Below are 23,882 nucleotides of genomic sequence, written 5' to 3' on the forward strand. Positions count from 1 at the left end.
ACAAAGCAAAACAGGCAGATGAGACAACTGAGCAAAAAGCAGATAGACTTGCACAGGAAAGAGCAAAACGAGCAAATGAGACCCCTGAGCAAAAAGACGATAGACTTGCAAAACGAAGAGCATCATACAAAGCAAAACAAGCAAATGAGACCCCTGAGCAAAAAGCCGAAAGACTTGCAAAACAAAGGACATCACGCAAAGCTAGCAAAGCAAAAAGAGCTGAACAAGAATCTTCACAAGAAAAAACGCAACGACAGAGGAAAAACTGTGATAGAGTGAGAAAAACATTGGCTACAAAATATGTTAGAGAACATAGCATAGACTATACCAGTGAACAATACAAATCAGACTTTCCTGCATTTCATTGCTATATAAAACAGCAGCCAAAGTACTACTGTAGCATATGTAGACAATTGTTATTTCATGACCAAGTGCGAAACTGCAACAATGCTGTCATAGACAAAATAGTCAATGATATTTCTGGTCAACATCATCTCTGTTCAAAGTGTTTGATTTGTCTTGAAAAAGACAAACCCATACCCAATGCTTGGACTAACAATATGGATCCAGGTGACATTCCATCATGCCTGAAACAACTCAGTAGAATGGAAACAAGACTTGTCAGTTTGAAATACACCTTCATCAAGTTAATTGTATTACCAGGTGGACAATTTGGTGAACAAGGTCAAGCCATAAGTTTCCCTACCAACATTGAAACTACTTGCCAACTGTTACCACATAGCCAAGATACAGCTGGGCTAGTAATAGTACACCCTTGTCAGACAAATGAAAGTAAAACACAAAGAACAGACCCACAACACATTGTACGATTTTCCAAAATGCATGAAGCTCTTACATGGCTGGTAACGCATAATCATCTATATTCACATGTGAACATAGCTACCTTTGAAAACTGGGTAAAAAAGTCAAGTGAATTCAATCCAATGATCACAGACGCCAATGAACCAGACTTCTCAAGTGCACCTTCTACTGTCCAAGAACTCTCAGCTTTTCCCTGTAACTACATTAATCCAAATGTCCAGTTACAATCTCTGTTGCAGAATGTAACAGACAATGTCCCAGTGATATCACTACCACGTGAAACATCACCACCACAAAGCATATTTAAAGAGACTGATCTTGAGGAACACTGTTTTCCACAGTTATACCCATATGGTAAAAATGGCTTCAAACAGACGCGTGATGTACAACTAACAGACTTACAGTACTTCCAATCACGTTTGCTCAATATCAATGATTGCTGGAGAAAAAACATCCCATGGCTCTTCTTTGCCTTGAACTCGTATGAAATCAAGAAATTGTACAGTCAGATATCCATTGTATGTAGAATGCAAAAGCAGAGTAATGTTAGATCACAATCCATAGCACAGCCACTAACAGCAGGCGATCTGCATCATGAAATTGATCAACATGTTGAAAGCACATCATACACTTTTATGAAGAATATACGTGGAACAGCAGCTTACTTCAAGGACCAACTGCTAAACTTGCTAGCAAAAATAAACACTATTGGACCACCAACATGGTTTGTCACTGTGTCTGCTAATGATTTAAACTGGCCAGAATTGTTCATGACCCTGAATCCTGACCTGACCTATGAAGAAGCTAAAGCATTACCACAACAAGACAAATGGAACCTAATGAGATCAGACCCTGTCATGTGTGCGATACACTTTAATAGACGCACTGATGCACTTCTACGCTTCATACTGAAGAGTCCACAACATCCCATTGGTAGAATCAAAGATCACTCGATTCGTGTGGAATTCCAATTAAGAGGTTCTCCACAGTGAAATTTCTGTCACGAAGAAAGAACGACAATGCACATCCGGGACCTCTTCCCGCCTTTGGCTGTGGTCTCGCACCGGAGTTTCTTTTACGATTTTTATATCCGGCACACAGCGCACACAAGGGATACAATTCCGCCCACAAAAGTACGCCGGAAAATCCAATTATACCAGTGAACAAAGGTTTCCAGCCAACTTCCCATAGATTTTAGATATAAACTTCTAGTTTAATAATGATGCACATTTTACTGGAACACAACATGAAATTTTGAGGTAGTCCTTCCAAATGCGCCCCGGCCAGCTTTTTTTAAAAGCTTTCTTGTTTGTGGTACTTCGTTTTCGTCAGTCATAACGTTAACTGTTCACGCTAGATTATTAGCAAATACCTTCTGAAATTGAAAGACGTTTTACATCCCTTCCTCGTGCAGTTACCATCAGACATATTCATGACACGAAACAAACATATTTCGTTCAGGTAAGAATAACACTAACTTGGGACTATCTCCAGCTCCTATAAGTGCACAAAAGATTCTCTGGTACCAATCATGCCGTGCAAACAATGGTTATAGGCAGTCTCCACCCTCAAGTCATTATTGACCCATATTTCATTGTCGTTTTCAGTTTCATAACTGATTGTATAAAGTCACACATTCCACTATGCTCTTCTAAATGTGCCATATTGTTCTTCTGACACAAAATAAAGAATCGTGTTCTTGTCCAATCGGATGAGATGATGTTGGAAACCCCCAGGTTATTGTTCATTTGTCATGCCGCTGATGTTACACTCGCAGGCGATGAAAGTTTGATGAGTGTAAAACGCCCCCGAGCGGACTGAAGGGTGTAAAATTGTGTTAGTAATGCATGTATATAAATAAATGATGAGCTTCTCTCATTGTACCCGCCTTAAAAGAGCTAGGGGAGAATTTATTGCTTCTGTCAGATGTTATTGTATCGATCTATCCAGGAGCCTTCATCTGTTAGAATTCACGGAAACTTCTTCTGAATTGTTGACATAAACACATGATTTGATGCTACTATCTTTAAAACTGGTATATTAGGGTCAACCAGTTTGATTGTTTGTTAACTTGCGATAAATTCATTGTACACGGTTAAAGCAGTTATTTACACGTTATCAACTCATAGTTAAAGCTGCCAATTTCCGTTTACACCATCTATTGGCTGGGATAAATCAAGATTTATTGTCAACACATGGCTTACGTGGCACGCAAACGGCATATTGTTCTCAAACCCCTTCAAGATATTGATTAAAGTTGCCCTACTTTTCTTTTGACATATTTACAGATTGAAATACTTTTCTCTCCTTGCAAACTTTAAAGTAGAATGTATTTCATCGCAATATCGTTATCTTTGTGGCGAAACGAGCACCAGATCTTTGATTGGCCACAGGCTTGCTTATTTTCTTTATGGCAAGTAGTTCCCTTCGTTCCTGTCTCGTTTGTGTGATTAAATCATGAGCATGAATCAGATGTAGACGGTTGACACTGAAACAACGTCTTAACTGTGTTAGGTCTGCCAGATGCACGTCTCAAAGCATTCTAAGCTGTTAATGACTCCATGCCTTGCAAGCTTCAAAGGTAAGACAAAGCACCTCTCACCAGATCAATGTCTCATTTACAGGTCTGGGCTCAGATGTAGGCCTTTCGATCAGAGCTTGATTACAAAGGGTCAACTTGTTGTGACCTCCAGCCAGCACTGATATGGTCACAGAAATGATTTATGCCTCATTAAAATTTGGTCGAGCTATATCATATATGGGCTGAATTTTCTGATGTATGGACTTTAACATTGTCCAGAAAGATTGATCGTCTTTGAATCATGACTAAGCAATTGTCATAACGGGAGCCCTATCTGTAATACGCTCCTGGTCGCTGGAAGACGAATTAAACCTAATACGGCACCGCAAAACCCGGGTCTTACCTTAACTTACCAGTAAAACAATGGTCATATCCTTCGAGGGTCAGAGGGGCGTTCAGATACTTAAGGTGGATTTTCATTTAATTCAACGGGAATTTTATTAGGTATGATCGATGAATCGCTCTGTCAGATCAAGGGGGTTATTTTAACGTCTTGGTCAAATGAATTGCCTCAAACGCATTATGACCCTCAAAACAAATTTCATCGGGTACCTCTACTTCAGTGAGAAGAAACAAATTGCAAGATTACACTCATGGTAAAATAAGTATGTACACTTGTATTTCTCAAGGCTTGTGGCATAACAATGATGACTACACAGCAGACGTACAGCATGCTTCACAAGTGCCTTCAGTAAAGACTTATCCTACAGCGACCGTAATAGTGTTTTAAAAGTTTGGCCATTTGTGATGTAATTAGCGATATTGCGAAGTATAAAAGAATCATAATGAAATAAAAAGTTCACAGGTTGTTTGTATCGAAGGGCCCAAGGGTAGCCCTTTTTGTGCAGCTTGAGTCAGCAGGCGTTTTATGTGCAAGCAATATTTGCTGTGTGTAGCGTCCCAAATAATTATATAGATACGTTTTCCCCCTCAAAATTTGATTGTTGACTTCTGCGCTTTTGCGCCACGTTAAGACTATGCATAATGATTACTGCAAGAAACTATAGATGCAAAACTTTTGTATGGCAGTGTCGATAGTTAGCAACATGCACAGTTACTAGCTGTTCCAACGTTCTAAAGTACTCGCAAATTCAACAAACGTTAACTCAAGAAGCAATGTCTATGGCAAGACACAGTAAAAAGAAATCATAAGTACATTTTTACTCCTAAAGAGTTATTTCATCTGAAAAGCGTTCACAAATATGTACAGCTATGTAGATATTTCATCAACATACTTAGGATCTCAAAGTCTTCCAAAATGTACATACTGCTGTTAAATAATACTGCATGTTAGTATTGTACAAACCCTCAAACTGCTAGAACAACCACGCATTGCATTTCGATCGATTTGAATCACTATGGAAAGATAGACATTTGCAAACTCTACATTTAATGGAGTTTGTAGGGAGTTTCCTATCGGTGTCCGTCATGATCGTGCGTGGTTTGCAAAAGTGTGTGACCGTTTCCTGTTGCCTGGCAACTTTGCTGACTGGCTCATCTGGCACACAGTGTCTGAGGTACGGTGTTCTTACATAAAACCCCACGTCGAATAACTTGTTATCCTCTTCACTGAATAGCTGCGGTCTGTTCTTTCCTATTCATGAAGGTAGTATTTCCTCTGTACATCAATGAGGTAGCAAGGAGTCTCTGTCTCCCAAGTTTGTTTGTTTTTTCAAAAATGTACGGTTCGCGGCTTTTCCGCTAGACGGCGTCCATAGGCCGTGAGGCGGCTTGAAAATATCCCATGCGAAAGTTGTTACAGCACAGGGCTATACATAGCAGCAGCGTAAGCATCATGCTCATCATCTGGGGAAGAAAGAAGAACATAGAAGAGTTTTCATTATAATCTTGGAGATGAGTCAAAAGATTACAATTACTTGTTATTAAAAGTCGTCATAGCTATTGTAAATGTAGTACCTGATTTGAAATTGTTACAGCAATGTTAATGACATACCAACAATTCTATCCCAATTAATCTTTTCACAATGGTAAGTTTGTCTGTTTGGTATTTGCTTGCGGAAATCAATCAAAACTGACAAGAGTGGTAAATGTATATGTTTGTGTGGGCACCCAATATTAGCTAACTGAGCTGCCTGTGTTTGCCATGTATTGCATTGTTTGCAATCTCAATAAATAGAATTGAATTAAAGTACCGTACCTGTATAACCCCCATGCAGACTCCCAACCACTTCATCATTTTGACTTGTCTGCTGTCCTCGAAAAATGCGAGCACGTAGAAACTGCACCCCTGTTGGCATAAAGGGAAAGCATGTTAATGCTTTTCTGCTTCTCGTGATATCTTGCAAACGACTTTCCGTTTTCTTGCAACAGGAGCACTCTGCAAAGCTATGCCGTTACAGTTTTAGTCTGGATTCCAGACTTCCAGCCCTCCCAGATATCTATCGGGTCTAACTGAGTTGGCCCGTGTAGGCCCTGGAAACATTCTGGCCGCCAGCCCATCACAGTTTGCATGCAAGCAAATATGACACAAAGTGTAAGAATTGAATTGACACTATTCAACGTGTGTATTAATTTGAATTTCATGACATGGCCTTTCTTAACCATCATTCGAGATTCCCATAGCAACAAAATCTCATTAACTTTGAAAACGGCAAATAATTATGTGTATTCAATGAGAAGTGTAAATATATGTATGTGCTGGTACCCAATATCAGCTAAGCTGTATGGTTTTACCATCAATTGCATTGTCTGTAATTTCAATAAATCTAAAAAATAAAATCCGTATGACTACACGCGTACGCGCACCTGATTGAAGTAATCCTCGTCCCTCCCAACATGGCCGCAGCCCTCCGCAGGTACCCTGCAGCAGGAGTCCGGGACCCACGTCTGGCTGGGCCACGCGGGCAGCCGGTACCAGTCCCGGTAACTGTTCATACCACAGCAGTGGTACTGTGGGACATAGGGGAGAAACTGTTAGGTACCAGTCCCGGTAACTGTTCATACCACAGCAGTGGTACTGTGGGACATAGGGGAGAAACTGTTAGGTACCAGTCCCGGTAACTGTTCATACCACAGCAGTGGTACTGCAGGACATAGGGGAGAAACGGTTAGAAACCTTAGGTACCAGTCCCGGTAACTGTTCACACCACAACAGTGGTACTGCAGGACGTGAATAATAACTTAATTGTGCAACTATTGTACACGGTACAAAGCATGGCATCTACTGATACATTACATTAACTACAGTTCTGTAATGCTAATCTACAGGGATGCATAGTATGTGACTTCTTCTTTTACAATGGAAGAAGTTAGATATCAGTATCTTAGCATTACAAAAGTTGTGGGTGATTCAGATATCAGATATTCTATTAATACATAGATTTCATATGCCTATGTAATGTGGTAACGCTAGTTCACCTTAATCCGTGGGGTAATCTAGATTTGTTGCTTTAAAAAAACGGGTATTTATATTTTAGGTCAACGGCTTGGGTTTCAGATGTCAACATTTTCAAAATATTGCAATGTGAAACTACCTTCCATCGACGTAACGATCCCCAGAATACCCTATTTTTATATATGTTACCCTACGGATAAAGGTGAACTAACGTTATAATGATATGTAACGTTACCTGTATATAACGTTACATACATGTATATCAATAAAGGTCACATACAAGGTGAGGCAGAAGGACAGATAGACAAACAGACAGAATGACAAATTAAACAGACGGAATTTCCTGGATTTTACTTTATTTCAGACATTAACATGAGGAAGAATACATTGCGCACCTCGTTTTGTATGAAGTCCCAGCCCTTTGTGACTTCACCATAATTTCTGTCTCCATAAAATCTCAATCTTCTCGATAGAATTGCAACTTCGTCATCTCGTCTTGGAAAAGGATCCTGGTGAAAATAGATCTTCTATTAGTGTTCCCGCATCAAAATACATTTTGTCTATGGTTGTCTTTTGTCAATGCTATTTGTAACTTTTGACTGTTTGAAAAACATATACAGTTGTTTGGACCCGGGTAAGTTTTGTATTCTGTGTGGTTATCTTCAGTTGGCTTAGGATAAGGTATAGTCGAATGTGACTATTGACGCTATATTGCAGCAGATAGCCATCTAATAAGTGTGGAAACACACGGGAGGCAAAACATCGGCTTGACTGCACTTAACCCAACCAACAATCTCATAACAGTACGGTGTGGTGTGGTGTGGTGTGGTTACGGATTATTGATATCGTGACATTGGAAGAAACTTTAAGTGTGTTGCTAACATAGCTTATCACCACAAGTGAGCTGTTTAGGGTTGGGTACCGGTGATAAGGCTATAAATACTTTAAAACATTGAAAAGGTAGGTCAGATGTATGCTTACCTCGTCTGGGTGTTTGTACGCCCACAAACCTCCTCCAAGTTCAACGAAAAATATCAGCATCAAGCAAACAAGGAACTGAAAGAACAAGAAGAAATTGTTAAACGTGATCGTCACTTAGGTATTGCTATAACACTAAAGAACGGTATTTGTATTTATGTAATGAGGAACTAAATAGCTATTATGGATTATGGTATTGATATTGATATTGATACAGACATAAGAAGACTACTATTGTCTCTGTCCATTTTGGATAGCTTTATCAACCATTATAAGGTGATCCTGTCACTTAATCATGTCAACACCACAGCCTAGAATTTGCAAATGACACGTGCATTAGACACACATTTAAACAAGAAGCACCAAACTATCTAAACTTTGTTCATCGGAAACCATCTTGGATCCATCCAACCCACCAACATGGCGGCGACTATTTCATACATCTATCAACTTGTGATGTCACGTACCAACACACCATAGCCAACACACAATAGATGTATCAATATCTAATATTTTATACATAGTTGGAAGAAGTAGTACCTAGACGAAGTTGCAGCCAAATTTCAAACTTTTGAGACATACGGAACTGTAGATACGACGATTTGTATCTGCCGGACAGTTCACTCTATTTTGGGGCATGATCAGGCCTTGCCAGGACTTGAGGTGTTTGAGATGATGCCTTCCTACCTTGCCTAACAAGGCGGGGTTTTCCGCCATGGCGCCGCAGCAGCCCAGGAAGCCGACCAGGATCATGACGCATGAGGCGGTGACGATGACGGGGTAGTACACGTTCACGAAGTACCCGCCGCCCGTGTCCTCCATCACTGCGCCTATGCTGATTAGGGCAGACACGTGGTCTCGCACCCAGGTTCCCACCGCCACGATGGCCAGACCGATGATCTGAAAAGAGATTGCAATATGAGCAATGTGTGTCGGAACATTGGTAATCTCCAAGCAGATCCTACGGTAGCATAAGATAGTATAAAACTGAGCTGCCAGAGGAGTGAAGCCGGCTCCCAGTGGCCGATGACTCCCTTTGGCCAGCTATACTCCTTAGTCAGCTTTGATACTATCTTATGCCACTGGTAAATTTGCCTGGAGATTAGAACATTGGAAATTTGTTTGCGTTATTTGTATGTTTATTGCTAAGACCACTTCAGCAGCTGGACTGCGGACACTACGTCTTCTTATTGCTAAGGCCATGTATGTACTGTGTCCTTGAAGCATGTTCCTACCTGTAGCACTCATAATTTGAACTCTCAGGCATCTCATCTGTTACTTAGTCTAACGTTTTGACCATTGAGGTACCACAAGGTACAGTTTTCAGTTTTCTCCACCATTTTCAGTTTTCTGCTCTTACTGATCATTATGTTTCACTTGGTGTCATGCCAGTTCATTCTATGATATCATCCTGCCATTTTTTACCTTGCCTCTTTGTTCCTGGTACGTTATAACTACTGTAACTTTAAACAGTATTTATATAACTTGATAACGCCCGACGCACGTTATGTAGGCCATTTTAGATAACGATCTAAAATATTTTTATGGGCCCGTGTATTGCGACAACCTTCACCTGATAACCAACAATAGAGCCTCGCGTAAGTTTTACGACCCACAGTAAAGTTCATGTGTTTCTGTAGCGATGGTTCAAGTTGTTTGAATGGTCCGGAATACCGAGCGACGTCACGGTCTGTCATCTCTCCACCCCACCGCCATGACGACGTCCGTCAAAAACAAGGGCAAACATTTGCACTCCCCACGGCCTCACATTCTCCGGCTCTGTTGACATATTATGTAAGTAAACAGGCTGAGTGCGAGCTGGCGCCCAGAGATGATTGATTTACGCAACTTCCCAGGTCAACATGTTCAAACAGCGAACACTCGGGACTTTTCTCTCCGGTCGCGATTGGAAACGCTTCAAGAAGTTTTGTTACGTAACTTGAAGTTGATAAGTCAATGTCAGATGATGCTCAACAGAAATATTTGTACAGTCAAGTAAAGCCACCTTCTTGGATCAAAATATGATTCATATAACGCAAAAAGGTGCGCAAAGGGTTTCCAAATGACATTTGATCAGAGCTCTTCGTGACTTGTCTAGCTGGTATGCTGTATGATGATGACAGTTCTTGAAGAGAGAAGCTCAGGCTAGCAACGATAGTGCCGAATGCAGCCGCCAATATGACTTTGTTATGTTTCCAAAACTTTAGTGTCTCTGCTTCACCATTCCGTACCCATGACCTCAATACGACATGGTTGCCTGGTGCGGCTGACAGAGCAGGAGGTTTGGTTCACTAACACAGGAGACAACCAGACGTTGTCTGTGGTTAGAACCAAGTAAGAACTCCCCGACAACTTACGCAAGTTTGCTCTACGATGGCCCCTTAGATAACTTGATTTACCTTACAATGTTGACAAGAGGTGTTTGAGTGATATCTAGGAGGTGATGTTTGGGCATTCCTATTCAAAGTCCACGTTGCCACACGAGGGGCACGCAGTCTAAAAGTTCATTCAACAGTCACTACTCTTAATTCTACAATGGTTGGTGCTTTCGACCCCCGATTCTCTTTAACTTAAGATGGATAAAAGTATTATGGCACAAGTAATGGTGGAAATATGACTGATGTTTTCTGACTAGTGCCGTCTTTTCTAACACGCAACTATCCAAATAACTTGTCACGAGACAGTCAGAGAGTAGTCAGCAGATAGTTGCTAATTTATATCTTTAGATCCGATATACATGTGTGTACCGTGTATATAATTTGTGTGTATCATCTGAATCTTCTAATCTAATTAGAAACATTTAAAAATCACACCTCCTGACATACCGTTGAAATTGACCCTATCTATTGTACGTAGAAACAGTTTTCACCAGGAACACACCTGCATAAACACTAACTGCAAATGTCCCGCACAGCTTATGCTAACATATCTATTTCCAATTTAATACTCCTATCCATTTTGATTGATTGCACGTATAATGAATAACACATTTGTAGATGTTTTGATAGCATAGCTATATCTTCGTCGACAGGACAGTTCAGCCAAACTTTACTCCTTTACAACATACGCGTCGTTCTTGTTTGTTTCAAGCACACGGCCCTGTTCTATAAGATACTGCGTCTGTTGGCATACTTCAGACATCTTGACGTCTTTATAAAGAATGCGTACACAGAAAATAACAGTTAGATTGTACCAGAGCGTCACAAGAGCTGAAAAAGATTGATGGATTTATTTGAATTGCACAACACTTAAGCATGAAAACCTGTCAGTCTGTGAATGATCAGTATCATAAAGATATGTTGAGTCAGGTCTTTCTAATTGAGTTGACACCGAGCCGCATGGTTCGGAAGATTTATCGAAGAACAAGTGTTGTGGGTTTTCAACAAACGTATTCTGTCACGATAGCTGCAGCAATCGACGCCCACGTTGTGTCAACTCTAGTCTATATTACTGCCACCCACTCTAAGCACAATAACACTGTATGTTTAGTGCCTGGATGTGAAATAAAGAATAAACTACCTTAAGAAATCTGCTCATTATGTGATTTTTTTTCTGACGCTCGAACCCTATAGCTACTCTAGGCTTCTAAATAATGAATGATGTCCGTGAGTCAAAAGCTAACATGTCGTCTAAATCCTAAACTTGGAAAAGTAAAAGGTTAAACGTCATCACATCACTGTACATGTTTTCCTGTTACTTTGACAAAAACGGTTTTGCTCCCTCCACCTATCCGTGCTTACCAATTTATGACACTCTACATTCTACCATAAAGTTTGAAGCAACATGACCATTTTACACGATTCGCTGTGTTCCTGCCAAAAATATATATGACTTTACTTCGGGCTTTTGTGCTGCCATTGAGCGTATTGCCTCAGAATTGGCCATCTACAGTGTTCTTCGGTGTCATACTGAATAATTTACAGTTCCCTACATTGTAAACCGCACTCGTGTGCGGTAATTGGTCGTAAAACCAGGTGTCAGATGTGTACCCGTAGCGCATAAGGATGGCTCCATACGTGCTAGAGAATGAGTCAGCGTCAATTCAGACAAATAAGTTGTATCAAGGACACCATAGCTTCTATACATTGTCCTTTGTTTATGTTAAGTGGTACTATTGCGCTTTTACCTTAAATGTTTTGACGAACATGACTAACATTTTCTGCCTGATCATAATAATGGTCCACTCTATGCTTTACATTATCTCATACAAATGGCAGAAAGGGGTGCAAACACGCCTAGCTAAGTCAGACAACAGAGTCTTGAAGATTTACTTGACATGATTAGAAGAAGACTTCCTTGAAGGCAAATTGGAATTCCATACCCCTTGTAACTAATAACGTGACAGAATGTCGTCTGAAACTAAGATGGCGGACCCTTACACATTTCGTTGGAACAAACGTGTTTTTCTGGGTGTACTTTTTCCACTTTGGCATTTTATGGATCAGATCGACCCTCTCATTTACAGAACAGAGCATTAGCTGTTTATAGAGACAAAAGTAGGAATTTGAACAGGGAATTGTTGGAGATTATCCGCAGTAATTGCCGTGGGTATCAGATATAATCCCAGCTAAATTAAACAAGCTTGGGTTGCAGTCTCGCATTGCCCACTTGGAAAATGAGTAGGTAGATGTATTGTAATCAATTGAGCTTATAGTAAGATCGCTTGTCGAAGAATTCGACAAGGCACAAATGACTTAGATTATGTTGTTGTTGATCAGTGATTCTACAACATTATTCTATACGAAACACACCAGTTTCTTAGCTATCGGCGGTATGTGCTGTTTTGTATCGGCAATATGCTTTCTTTTTAACCTCATACTTTGTGCGCCAACCAATCCTAATAGGTTTCCCTTGACTACATTTTCAAACCTTATGTTTTATGTAATTCTGTAATACATGTGTGGGAAGACTCGTGCTTTCAGCCATGATTAAAGAATAAATCGCGATCCGCGCATTTTGGCGAGCTCCACACGAGAAGGCTTAGCTTTAATCATGGCGCAGAATAATCAAATTCCTAGAATTTACCTCCCCGAGACTAATCACAACAAATTCCTCAGGACCACACTTAATGATATTTGAGATTACTGACGTACCTTGTGAGCCTGCACGTCTTGAAACGAATTTAATTTAAGATGCACCGTGATTAGGTATGCTGATTGTCTAAGGAGAGTACGTGTGTTGGGATGATCACTTGAACAAAGGCGTCTTTGTCATGCAACCTTCTTTAATTCTTCAGTAAACGTTTCGACTACCATATGTCGCCTTCATCAGCACAAAATGAAACAAATACTATCGGTGCGATATAAACTATTTACGGAGGTTGAATGATCACATTTTGCTCACGGCCGAAAAATGCGCTAGCGTACTTAATAATCATTATCTAAGTGGCAGTTGCAAAGTTCGAATTCAAAGTTTGAGCCCGTTGTGTCAGGTGAGTATAAGAAATATTAAGTACTCGTAAAACATGAAAACCGCCAACAAAACATGACTACACGACAAGCTTCAAACTGGACAACACAGGATCTCACCTAAGTGTCAGACTCTATTTTATCGTAAGGATCTCGGTCTAAAGATTCTCAGAAGGGAGGGGAGATGGCATCTACACCCCCCCCCCCCACCCACACACACACACACCATGTGTGGTAAACAGGTCACCAGGTACAGCCTTATCTTAATCAGATTCTAATTTGTTGGAAGATTGTCCTAATTACCTCTCCTCTTAGGCAGTCGACGCGAGTACACTCAATATAACGCTGTACTCGGACTTAGGATACATCCACTTTGTTTTGTGTGGAATATTATCACCTGGAGAGAGTCTTACAATGAACAGACAGGCGTCTGCAATATTGAATTCTTAACAACAACCATCGACAACACTTGAAAGAGCAAAGCTGTGATCCAATATGGTCTCTACAGGTGTCGAGCCATTATGAGGCTTATCGCAGAATCTTGTTAGCACAATGGGTACTTGGGGTTGTTTTCGCTAAATTTTACCTGGATTTAAATTCCAAGCGATCAACTGACCACTCAGCGATATGTGAGCCCATTGGTCAAACGTCAGTCACCTAGCGGACAGCGGGCTTTGTCATACGACTAGCATTTATATCAATCCAGGGGGAAACTGAACAGTTAACATGGTGACAAAAGTGTATCTGAATCCCGAAGTGATTGTAACAATTAAGATCTTGCGTAGAGGCGATTTCAAAACATAATCGTCCTTGACACTTGGAGTTAAATGAACAAAGTTCCATTAGCGTGGGAGCCGTTATGTGGTATTACCATGTTATATTTACACTTGATCAGTATTGTAGAGCCTGCATGACATTTGTTCCAAGTTCTCGTCATTTTTTTAACATTACCAAACCTCTCTACGCTGTAAGGAGCGTTTCTAAAACAACTGCGCGGCGCTCTTTGTGTGAGGGGTCATCGAAAAGCGATTTGGCTTTAAACGATAGTTAGGGTGCTGGAGAAACTCACAATGGATGCGAGGGGGTAATGTTCGCAACGCAGCTATTTTGGCGGGAAAATGTCACCCTGACGTAACCTGCAGACGATAACATCCTCCTTTGCCACTCGTTTTGGATGTCTTCCGGATGACGCCTGGCAGGAAACAATGGCATAGTCTCACAGGATGTCATGTAAACGCGCCCTTTCGCGTTCCTAATTCCAATGGCATGCAAGAAAAATTAGACAAAATCCCTATAAAATTGAAACATGCATGTCATCAATACTTCCTCTTGCAGTACAGTACTACCACAGGGATAATGTATGGTGGACCCTCACCAAACCGTCGCACAGAATAGTTGACAGAAAAAAATAGAACAATGGAAGAAAAAACAATATAAACTTTATACGACTGCCCATCGCCACTTATCTCTTCTCCCTAATGCTTCTATTCATACTCTAAAACTACGCGGAGACATCACCGCATAACTGACAACGTAGGCCATTCAGTGTGGTACTTTTTATCTTGACAATGATCTAGTGTCGTGTGATCCGCCTGTCAATCACGCAGGTGTGCAGATAGAGGGACATTTGTCCGGACAGTTGGTGCTGTCTTCACGGGAGAGGCTCTAGTCTACAAACACACTCCGTTCAACCAAGACAGCAGCTGTCAAAACCTGGAGTACCCACCAGTGCGACTTGTCTGTTGCCCCAAACACACAAAAAACCGCAGATGACCCACAAAAATGCTCTCTATCTATTAAATCAGGGGTTCGGCTCCGACTGTTTTTGACGTTTTTAAGGCGTTTTTATCGGGCAAACTACTTTGTGCCGTTTTTTTATGTTTCGCTCCTGGCGTCTGGCATAAAAAACCCACCAGAGACGAGAGAGACAGGACTTCAGAAGATATAAAGAGCATTTTGAAGGACACGACATTATCGTTAATACAGACGAGTCGTGGTATTTGCCCTGCGAGCCGTAGCCTAGCAACGCATATCATATCTGTTACTTCATATCTTAGGTACACACGAAGGCAAATCTGTAAAGCGATAGCGTGAACGAAGAGTAGCTTCAAAAGGATTATGCTGTAAGATAAGACATGCTGGAATGACCTTTCACGACGCCAAAACAACAGGAGGGTAAGGAAACTTCCATCTAAGACTTATGGAAGGATTTAAGATAATCTTCCATGTTTTTGCATTTCTACGAAGCTAACGTACAGACCACGTCACTGTGCTGGCCAATGCACGTATAACCTGAATGGCGACCTATCCGTCTGTCGTATGTTGAACCTGTCAATCAAATCTAGATCAGGAGATACCAGAAGTGCTTGAGAGAACACTCGAAGCTTTGACCTACAGACAAGAGGGTTTTGTCCCAAATGTTGGGATGGAGCATCTGGCGTCCGCCCAACAAACCACTCCGCAGCCCAAACACGCAAAATGTCAAGCCCTGGGTCGACTGCAGTTATGCATTTTTTCAAGACTATGGGGTAAAATAATTGGAGCCTAAGCTAGCAACGCCCTTCTTGCTTGTCTTTTGAACTGTAGGAAATTAGGAAAAGACCAAACATGTATCACATAGTCAAAATCGATGGGCCAACGCCTTCTGAAAATTCAGAAACTGGCAGGGTGAATTTAGTCAGGGAACCATCTTAATACTTCAACAGTGCAAGTGACTTGAAACAGAAATCAAATATACAGAAACCCTATGCAATAAATTTAAAAGATATAAGTGTTTGTTGAAGCCCTTCTGATAGTCAGTGACTCAGTCACCATCACGATTACCAAAATAGACGGAGGTCATGTCAGAGTAAATATAGATTCAGGTTTTGACCTCCACGCACTGCACCATATCGTAACAGGAACGGTAGCTTAATGTGACCAATGTGTACAGTTTGTACATCTATTCATGTACAAGATTTATTTCATTACTTTTGGTACCACATTCAAATCATACACACTTTAAATAATATTTCACATCCTTGCATATAACTTTGTGTGCATGTTGGAAGTGTTGCTGACATCGAAAAGATTCCGTGGTGTAGCGGTTATCACATCTGCCTAACACGCAGAAGGTCCCCGGTTCGATCCCGGGCGGAATCATTTTGCAACTTTCTTTCTCTATAAACGATTTTTTATATGCATTGAAAGAAATTAGAAATGTTAGCTTCCTAGAATCTTGTCACCAGACCTCATCTTCAAATTGACACACAGGCAAAAGAGAATGGCTACTGCACATATCATTTAAAGCATAGATGGAATACAAAAGAAAATGCAAAGCCTTTGAAAAATAAAAAGCACTCACAGATTGATAAATGCATTTGTTATGTTTATGACTACGAAACATTCCGTTGATAACATTACAGCTTCCACCGATAACAACTTAGGAACAAAGCCACTTTTTAATCAGCTATCTTATAAGCAAAGCGCCGGTTTGAACATGATAACGCCTTGCATAAAGGTCTACACAGTCCGTTGTATAACCTCCAGTTGACCTCTAACACGCGCGTGACCTCATGAAGTGGAGACAAATATTGTAACAGAACAAAGTTTGCCAAGCAAATCCTCCAAACTCCGAGGACTAGGGTAATAGTAACAAATGGGGAAAAGAGGAATGTTTGGCCGCAGGCACGTCGGGCCTACTTGAACCATTCTGTCTGATCTATCAATTAATCAAAGCAAAACATGAGATACGATGATAGGGGCTGACAGAGAAGAGGGCAGTGATTTGAAAAACATCCTCTGAAATATTAAAAATCGTGAAAAATACTAGCACTTGCTACAAAAGACAAGCAAGTAGTAAAATCGTTCACACTACATGCTGTACCGTTAAAACACAACAATTAATCCTCAATCTGAAAAATCATTTTTGGTCACCTATCTGTGATCCTACTGGTCTCTCGGCAGCCAGTGGAAAGAAACTGCGGCTACGAATATGTATGTTTAATGCTAGTCACATAAGCCTGTAAACATGCCTAATGATGGCCTCCTTAGCAGAATGGCACATTTTTTTTGGTTTATGATATGCTTTTTTCCTGGCGGCATATCAGTTATAAGATGCACTCGGTTTTTTGTAGGCCCTTCAGCCAGCTCTGCGAATAGAGCTTCGGAAGGGCATATCAGAGCATTAGTATGTATAGTTAGATTGTCTTCACTGTTATACATAAAATAAATGAGTTATTTTAAATTGTCAGATATTGGCATCATTTCAACTGCCATGTATGTTCAAGTTGCCATACATTTTACCTCCTTTTACCTGAGTCACACAAGTCTCTCTCTCTCCCTCTCTCTGTCTCTCTCTCTCCCTCCCTCCCTCCCTATCTCTCTCTCTCCGTCAGTTTTATTGCACTCTGATTCCCATTGCCGCGCCTTGCATTACGTCATGAAAAGGGCATGCTCTTTCAGCAGGAGGAGGAAGTGTTTCTGCTCCAATAATGCAGCCCTTTTACCTGATCCTCCGGCCTACGTGTCCCGTGACGTGCTCAGTACAACACAGTCAACAGGGCAGACGCAATGGATGAAGAGCCACCTGTTGCAGGGGGAGGGGCGGTTGTTTTTGTGAGAGTGACGGAATGTGTTTCAAAACTATAACATTAGTATAGTGGGTAATCAAACAGATGGTGATGATGATTGATAGCTGTGGTAACTTTGCAAACCATCCAGGCTAAAATCGGGCATCATCACTGGGATGTGACTAAACGCATATTACGTACATGCATAGCCTCAGAAATTTCAAACCATGTAGGAGTTGTATACCTACGTAAAATCTAGATGGGAGTCCTTTAAGAAACATTTGGGCTATGTATATGATTACAACCCAAGGAAAGATCCTGCTAAAGTTACTGCCACTTGGATAGCTTCGGTGTGCGTCGGTTACGCTCGGCTGACGCCGGTGCCCAATCATCTATTCAAGAGACATGTAGCATAGCTTGTTCCGATTTGATTCCAGGTCAAGCGATTCGACGCCCTGGCGCTACACTTCTGTCACAGGCCCTACAAACTCTCCTGGGGAGGTTGTTTTTAACAGCTTTGCAAATTGTAGATTATTTCATTTCCTACTTGAAGATATTCTGGACAGTCCCTATCGATATCCAAACGCCAATGGTCAATCGATGTATGACAATTTAACAAAGAAATGTAGACATGTATACGTGCTGTTCTTATTAGCAGTATTGGCAGGTTAAATCTATGAAGTCTATACAATGGAATTTCACAGTATTTTAGCTACAAAAAGTTTTTAGAATCGCCAGACTCTAACATGCACACGCGTCATATGTGGGTCTGACATCACATCCGTGGAATGTCGGAATCAAAAACAAATCGGAGTTGAACAAGTATACCTGTCAGAGGAAGGTAAACTTTGTAATTCTAACAAATTTCTAGCATAGTTTTGTTATGACGTCGTTAGGTATATCTCTCGCCGTTTAACTTATTTCAGGTTTATCTTGTTCATTCTTCTGTTGACATTGCAATATACAAAGTATTACCAGATCTCAATAGTTATCATATACATATATGATGCTTGAATTAACTCCAAGAAGTTTGGTTTTGACGTCAGCTTTGCGCCGTTAATAATATGATAACAAAAGTTCAGCTTTTTAACAAACAGTGTATTATGTTCACTATGTATGTTTGACGTCACGGCAAATGAGGTGTCAAGCCGATAGAATAGTCTTGAATCCACCACCTGGTCGAATGTCAGCACAATTTTACCACCTTGACAGGCCTCATTATCAAACCAAGGGTGGATACAAGCCTCAAGTGTATCTCTTTCAGTCGGCAAGAACGAGCATTGTCGGTCAAAAGGGTAGAAAAGTCGGGGCTTCAATGCCTGACAGTAGGACAAAGGAGATAAAATTAAGTGCAACATGTAGCAGACAATGGTCTATTTTGTTGGCCGTACATTTACACGTGACAGGGCCTGAATTGATGCCCGGACTAGTTCAACAGAGGTACTGTTCCCACGGACAAAGAAGTTTGTACAGGTACGGATAGATCGCTTTAGAGGTATGGTGGCACTGGCAGTGTAGGTGACCTAGCTGTCTCGTGACCCTTAATTCTGCGCGCGCAGACGCCCAGCTTAGAAAGCCAACACCCTTCCTATATCTTTCAAACACCCATCCTGTTGGTGACATGAGAGGACATAAGTGCCACTTTCAAACGCAGTAGAGGCTCTCTAAAGGGCACATATGACAACATGGCCGCCATGTTCTTTTGGTCAGTGTGCTTGACTCGGGGAACTTACCGAACTCACTGATGAACACAATCAAAAGCGAAGAAATAAAGTCCCAAACTGAAACACCTTCATCAGAAAGTAGAGCCAACTGAAAATTGCACGTTCGACCCCCAGTGAAGGAATCAGACTAATTAAGTGGTAAATCTTTCATGTTTGGATAATTTGTCACCCATTTCTGCCGTGCACCGCAACCTTGTGCAAATCAATCGAAGAGTCGTAGCTCTCGACCCCTGGTGTTATTCTTCCTCCATTCTCGACCTTAAGATGAGTGGTAGGCCGAGAGTAGATCGAGAGGAATGACAACAAATATAGGAAGCCTTCTTTAAAAGCTTCGTAATCGACTAACTACCAAACACTGTTGAATTTTAAGATACGGCGTTATGATAACAAACATCCAAAATGTTGCAGTCATGACTTCAACATTTTGGAGTGTTAAATTTATGAACAGAATAATTCTACTATTGTGTTCGATTGTAAAAATCAAGGAGATTGTAAAAATGAATAAACATAGTTTCTGTTCGGAAAAGTTTCAGGCATATACATGTTAACATGCATAAAGACTATTATGATGATCATCGCGATCTCACACATAGCAGTTTTAGAGATACCTACAAGTGTGACAGAAAATTTGAAATAAGGGTCAACCATCGTGAGAAAAAAACATCCGAAGATGTTTCTGCTGTTTAGGTTACCACACGGCGCTCCGGTACACTCACACCAGTAATCTAAGTCCCATTAGAGGTAGGGCGATTATCAGATCACACGCCTGAGTAATCAGGTCCCTGGTTCGATTCCCACACACCACGGTGGGCCTGGAACCAGAGGAAGTGCGAGCCACAGCACACCTGGGAGCTTAACCTGCTCCTTTGTGTGTTTTGAAATATTTGTAACCTTATTCTCCTTGGACAGGACTCTGTTTTGTTAAGCACAGTTGTAGGTATTTGCACATTTGTTGTCTCTTCCTGAACACTCAGGTTCGATTACCTTTAAACACAACTTGAAGGAAAGGTTAACATTTCTGTATGGAAATGTCCCATCCCCCAAACATATTTTCCAAGAACTGCTAATAAAACAAGGTGTCACTTTGGGCCCATCGATATCTAAGTCAGAGGTAAATAGATATAATGGCCTGTTACGTTTCTCCTATTGCATGTACTGGTATTTATTTTGTAATATTACAAATGGCTGCAATTTGGATATTTCATAATGCAGTAGGAATGTGTTTTCTTCCTTTTCTTACAGTCCACTGTCACCACCACAATGCACAATGTAATCTGTAGTAGAACGTGTTCAGGACAAGTAGTCAATGATACATCAGCATCTAAGCTTGGTCTGTTTCCTCTAAAACAATCGCATTAAAGCTGATCTGCCCAGTCCCGCCGAGTTAGGCCGTGATCCCCAAATCTGTAGTTCACACACCTTCAAAAGCCCCGCGCGGTACACAACAGTCGCCCGAATTCCTCACCAGCCCGGCTTTAGACCGCTGGAGACGGTATTAGGCCCTAAACACTCGCCCCGCTATCAATACAGAAGGTATTACGGCCGAGATACTCACCCAAAACAGTACATTGAAGGCGAACAGCAAACACTTGACGCAGCGAATACAGTCTTCCACCGCCATCCTCCACCTGTCCGTGCCCAGCGGACTAGTCCGTCCCTCCGTTTAGGTCCTGATCTCGGTTCGGCAGGTAAAAACGCGTGATCGTCCGGGGAAACATTTTCGGTATCGCACCTGTCCGCAGGGTCGGTGGGGGGTTACACACCTGTGGAGCGGCTACACCGGCGCACCTGCCGCCATTCCTCCCACCTGTTGCTTCACCTGGATAGCGGGCCAGTCCTGCTCCACCTGCTGATTAAGTGAAAAGATGGCTGTCCGGTTCAGGAGGTCTGCCGCGGTCCAGGGAAAACGCTATCCACGCCGCCTGTCCAGTGTGTCGGTTCCCCGACCCGCTGTGTGCCCGCCGTATTTACCGAAAGCTCGGACCACGGTTCCCTCTCTGGCCCCGGCCCCGTCCCACCGTTTGTTCACCCTTCATCGTCTAGGTAATTATCTGACAAAGAACATTTATTCCCATTTGTCCCATTTGTCAGGTAAATGTTGCGTGGCGCAAACTCTCAACTCGGTGATTGATGGGAACACGTGTCAACACCGCCCGGATTGTTGTGCTCACAGGCAGGTTGTTTGAAAACCGCTGGCAAACGCACCAAATCAAAACACCGTTCATTTCACACTAGTCCTTCAATCGGTTAAATAAATAAATGAGAAAAACGTAGTCATAGTATCTTTCAGAGAAATAAGAGAGGGTCAAAATAAATTGTATCGACTTGATCTAAGTCACAGTAATGTACGATGCGGTTTTCTAAACCGAGCACACCTGTTTCGTGGGCCTTGTTGACAGAAAGGTTCGTTTGCTCCAGTTTGTTCAGTGCGAAGGCCGCTCACACAGAAATGTGTTGTGATTACAAGATAATGCCAAACTGCAGCAATTCAACTCATAAACACAGCAATACTATATCATCTTTCATTCATTTATTTTTTTTGTAATTTTTGACACACATTATTCACATGTGACAAGTAAAGTTAAGAAATTGCGTTCGCTTGGTCCGAAGAATGAACGCATAATCTCAATGTGTATATCTTTATATCTTTATCTCTGATTTTACCAACCTAATTAGCAGATAACGTAAGATCCCTTTGTTAGCGCCATGCTCTATAAGTGGTTGCCCCTGACGCTCCAAATTTTCTTAAAACTACAACTTGGCAAGTCGATGAGATGGGTAGGGGGGGGATATGATGTTACCCATAGAAAGCAAGGTCAAGGTGAAGATGGGAAAGTTTTTGTCCTGTAATCTCTACCAGGCAAGTGCTTCACAATACTATATTAATGCTGTTGACTGGAGGATTTAGCAGGCGTGTCCTTGACCATGAAAACCGCACAACAGTTTGCCACCCCGCTAAGAGAGTGTTTGTCACCATACAGGCACGTTTAGTTGTCCGCGGCTCTCCGTGTTGCAGTGAGCTGGGAATGTTAAGACCAAAGTTATGGTTTGTTCAGGTTTAGTTAAGACAACAGACAGTGAGTAAGGAGGCAGTTTCTCCGTGTGTGTTAATTTTTGCAGTTTGTTGAGCGTGTGTGTGGATGGAAAATCGGCAATAGTTATGACATCACCACATGGTTTGAAGAATAAAACACACTCGGGATGTAGACAACAATTCCTAAGTCAAACATCTGCATAGCTTTAAAGCACATGGCGTTGATTAATATACCATGGTGAAAAATGACTTGCCATCCAGAAGCAAATTAAAATTTGAGGCTCAAAGTTCATTGGATTGTTCGCGTCGCCTATGTGAGAGCCGCCTGTGTCTTTTTGATATAGCATTGCCATGTACTGCTGACTGTCGCCAGGGAATGGGGTTTATTTTGCTTGGACTAAAAAAACGTTAATCTGGTTACTGGTTAAAGGGTTTTACGTGTAACAAAATCCCTGATACATGGTCCCCGATTACGTACCTTACTTGGTTTCGAATCAAAATCATTTCTATTCACCACGCATCATGAATTTGTTTCCATATGCAATACCTAAAAATTGTTTTGAGCTCGACATAGTAAGTCCAACGTAGTCCTCAAATAAATTTTTGGTGTCGTTAATCATTTTCTAATCATTCAGGTATTCCCACTTGGAAATAAAGTGGTGTAAATGACGATGACCCTGTGTAGACGTTCTAGGCGCGGCCTAGATTTGCCATCTTATATTTGCGATATTCAGCATGGTCCAGTCTCTCAGGGCCACACATTGTACTATTTGGCCATGTAAGAACACACTAGCGATGAAAAACAGTTATAATCAGTAACACCAAAAAGAGCAAGGCACTCAGAAGACGTGAACCGGAGGCTACGAATTATTCGACAACGGTTAGGAAGTAAACAACTACACAGTTTTCCCATTACTTCATCAGCTAGAAGTTTGGGGAGACCTGCCCCCGATCTGCAGCATTGTGTGGAACACAGAGTCCCTTCTGTTTGTGAATATAGGTCAGTTAGAGAGAAGCATCCCAACCGCCGACTCTGAACAAACTCCGTAAGTACATTCTCCCCCTGGTGCAACCCGATCCCGAATTTACCCGACCGGTATTCACGCTGGACTGGCGGGAAGAAAACCGTAGATTCCGCCGCCTTAGTTACCATGGCGACGGTTTGGGAAGGGATTACAGCTAATGAGATTATCCCCGCTTACAGAGGTGTTAGGGAACGTTACTAAATAGAATAGCCTGATTAGTTTTGCAACTTGAGACGCCAGAACAAAGGCAAGGTGTGAGTTCTTCCCGAAGTTGCGATTTAATAAGTTTGTACATGATTGGGTATTATTAATATTGTTAGTGTGTTGTATAAATCCTAAGTCTGGGAATGGTCATGAATGCATATAGCCCTATGGGCTATGAATATACAATAGAGGTATTCAATG

The 23,882-nt window shown here is 41.5% G+C and overlaps 1 protein-coding gene and 1 non-coding gene across 2 annotated transcripts; one reads left to right on the plus strand and one right to left on the minus strand.

Moving 5' to 3' along the window:
- Window positions 1–4,000: 4,000 nt before the first annotated feature.
- LOC118413345 (tetraspanin-12-like) lies at window positions 4,001–21,567 on the minus strand. The gene is made up of 7 exons (XM_035816686.1): window positions 20,974–21,567; window positions 8,424–8,636; window positions 7,740–7,814; window positions 7,154–7,267; window positions 6,170–6,313; window positions 5,562–5,651; window positions 4,001–5,209 (listed from the first exon to the last, which is right to left on the minus strand). The coding sequence occupies exons 1-7, from the start codon at window positions 21,037–21,039 to the stop codon at window positions 5,105–5,107; spliced, it is 807 nt and encodes a 268-aa protein (XP_035672579.1). The 5' UTR covers window positions 21,040–21,567; the 3' UTR covers window positions 4,001–5,104.
- On the plus strand, window positions 16,213–16,285 carry Trnav-aac. Its single transcript has one exon. It is a non-coding gene; the product is annotated as a tRNA-Val (tRNA).
- Window positions 21,568–23,882: the final 2,315 nt, after the last annotated feature.

Source organism: Branchiostoma floridae, chromosome 4 (assembly GCF_000003815.2).
Source record: "Branchiostoma floridae strain S238N-H82 chromosome 4, Bfl_VNyyK, whole genome shotgun sequence".
Classification (NCBI taxonomy): domain Eukaryota; kingdom Metazoa; phylum Chordata; class Leptocardii; order Amphioxiformes; family Branchiostomatidae; genus Branchiostoma; species Branchiostoma floridae.

What these genes read in the sequence shown, in the direction of transcription:
- LOC118413345 (XM_035816686.1), bottom strand. Translation starts at nt 21,039, where the DNA reads ATGGCGGTGGAAGACTGTATTCGCTGCGTCAAGTGTTTGCTGTTCGCC. An exon ending in CCTTCAATGTACTGTTTTGG is followed by an intron (nt 8,637 to 20,973) that starts GTGAGTATCTCG and finishes ATCTCTTTTCAG; the next exon opens with ATCATCGGTCTGGCCATCGT. An exon ending in GGGACTTCATACAAAACGAG is followed by an intron (nt 6,314 to 7,153) that starts GTGCGCAATGTA and finishes TATGTCCCACAG; the next exon opens with TACCACTGCTGTGGTATGAA.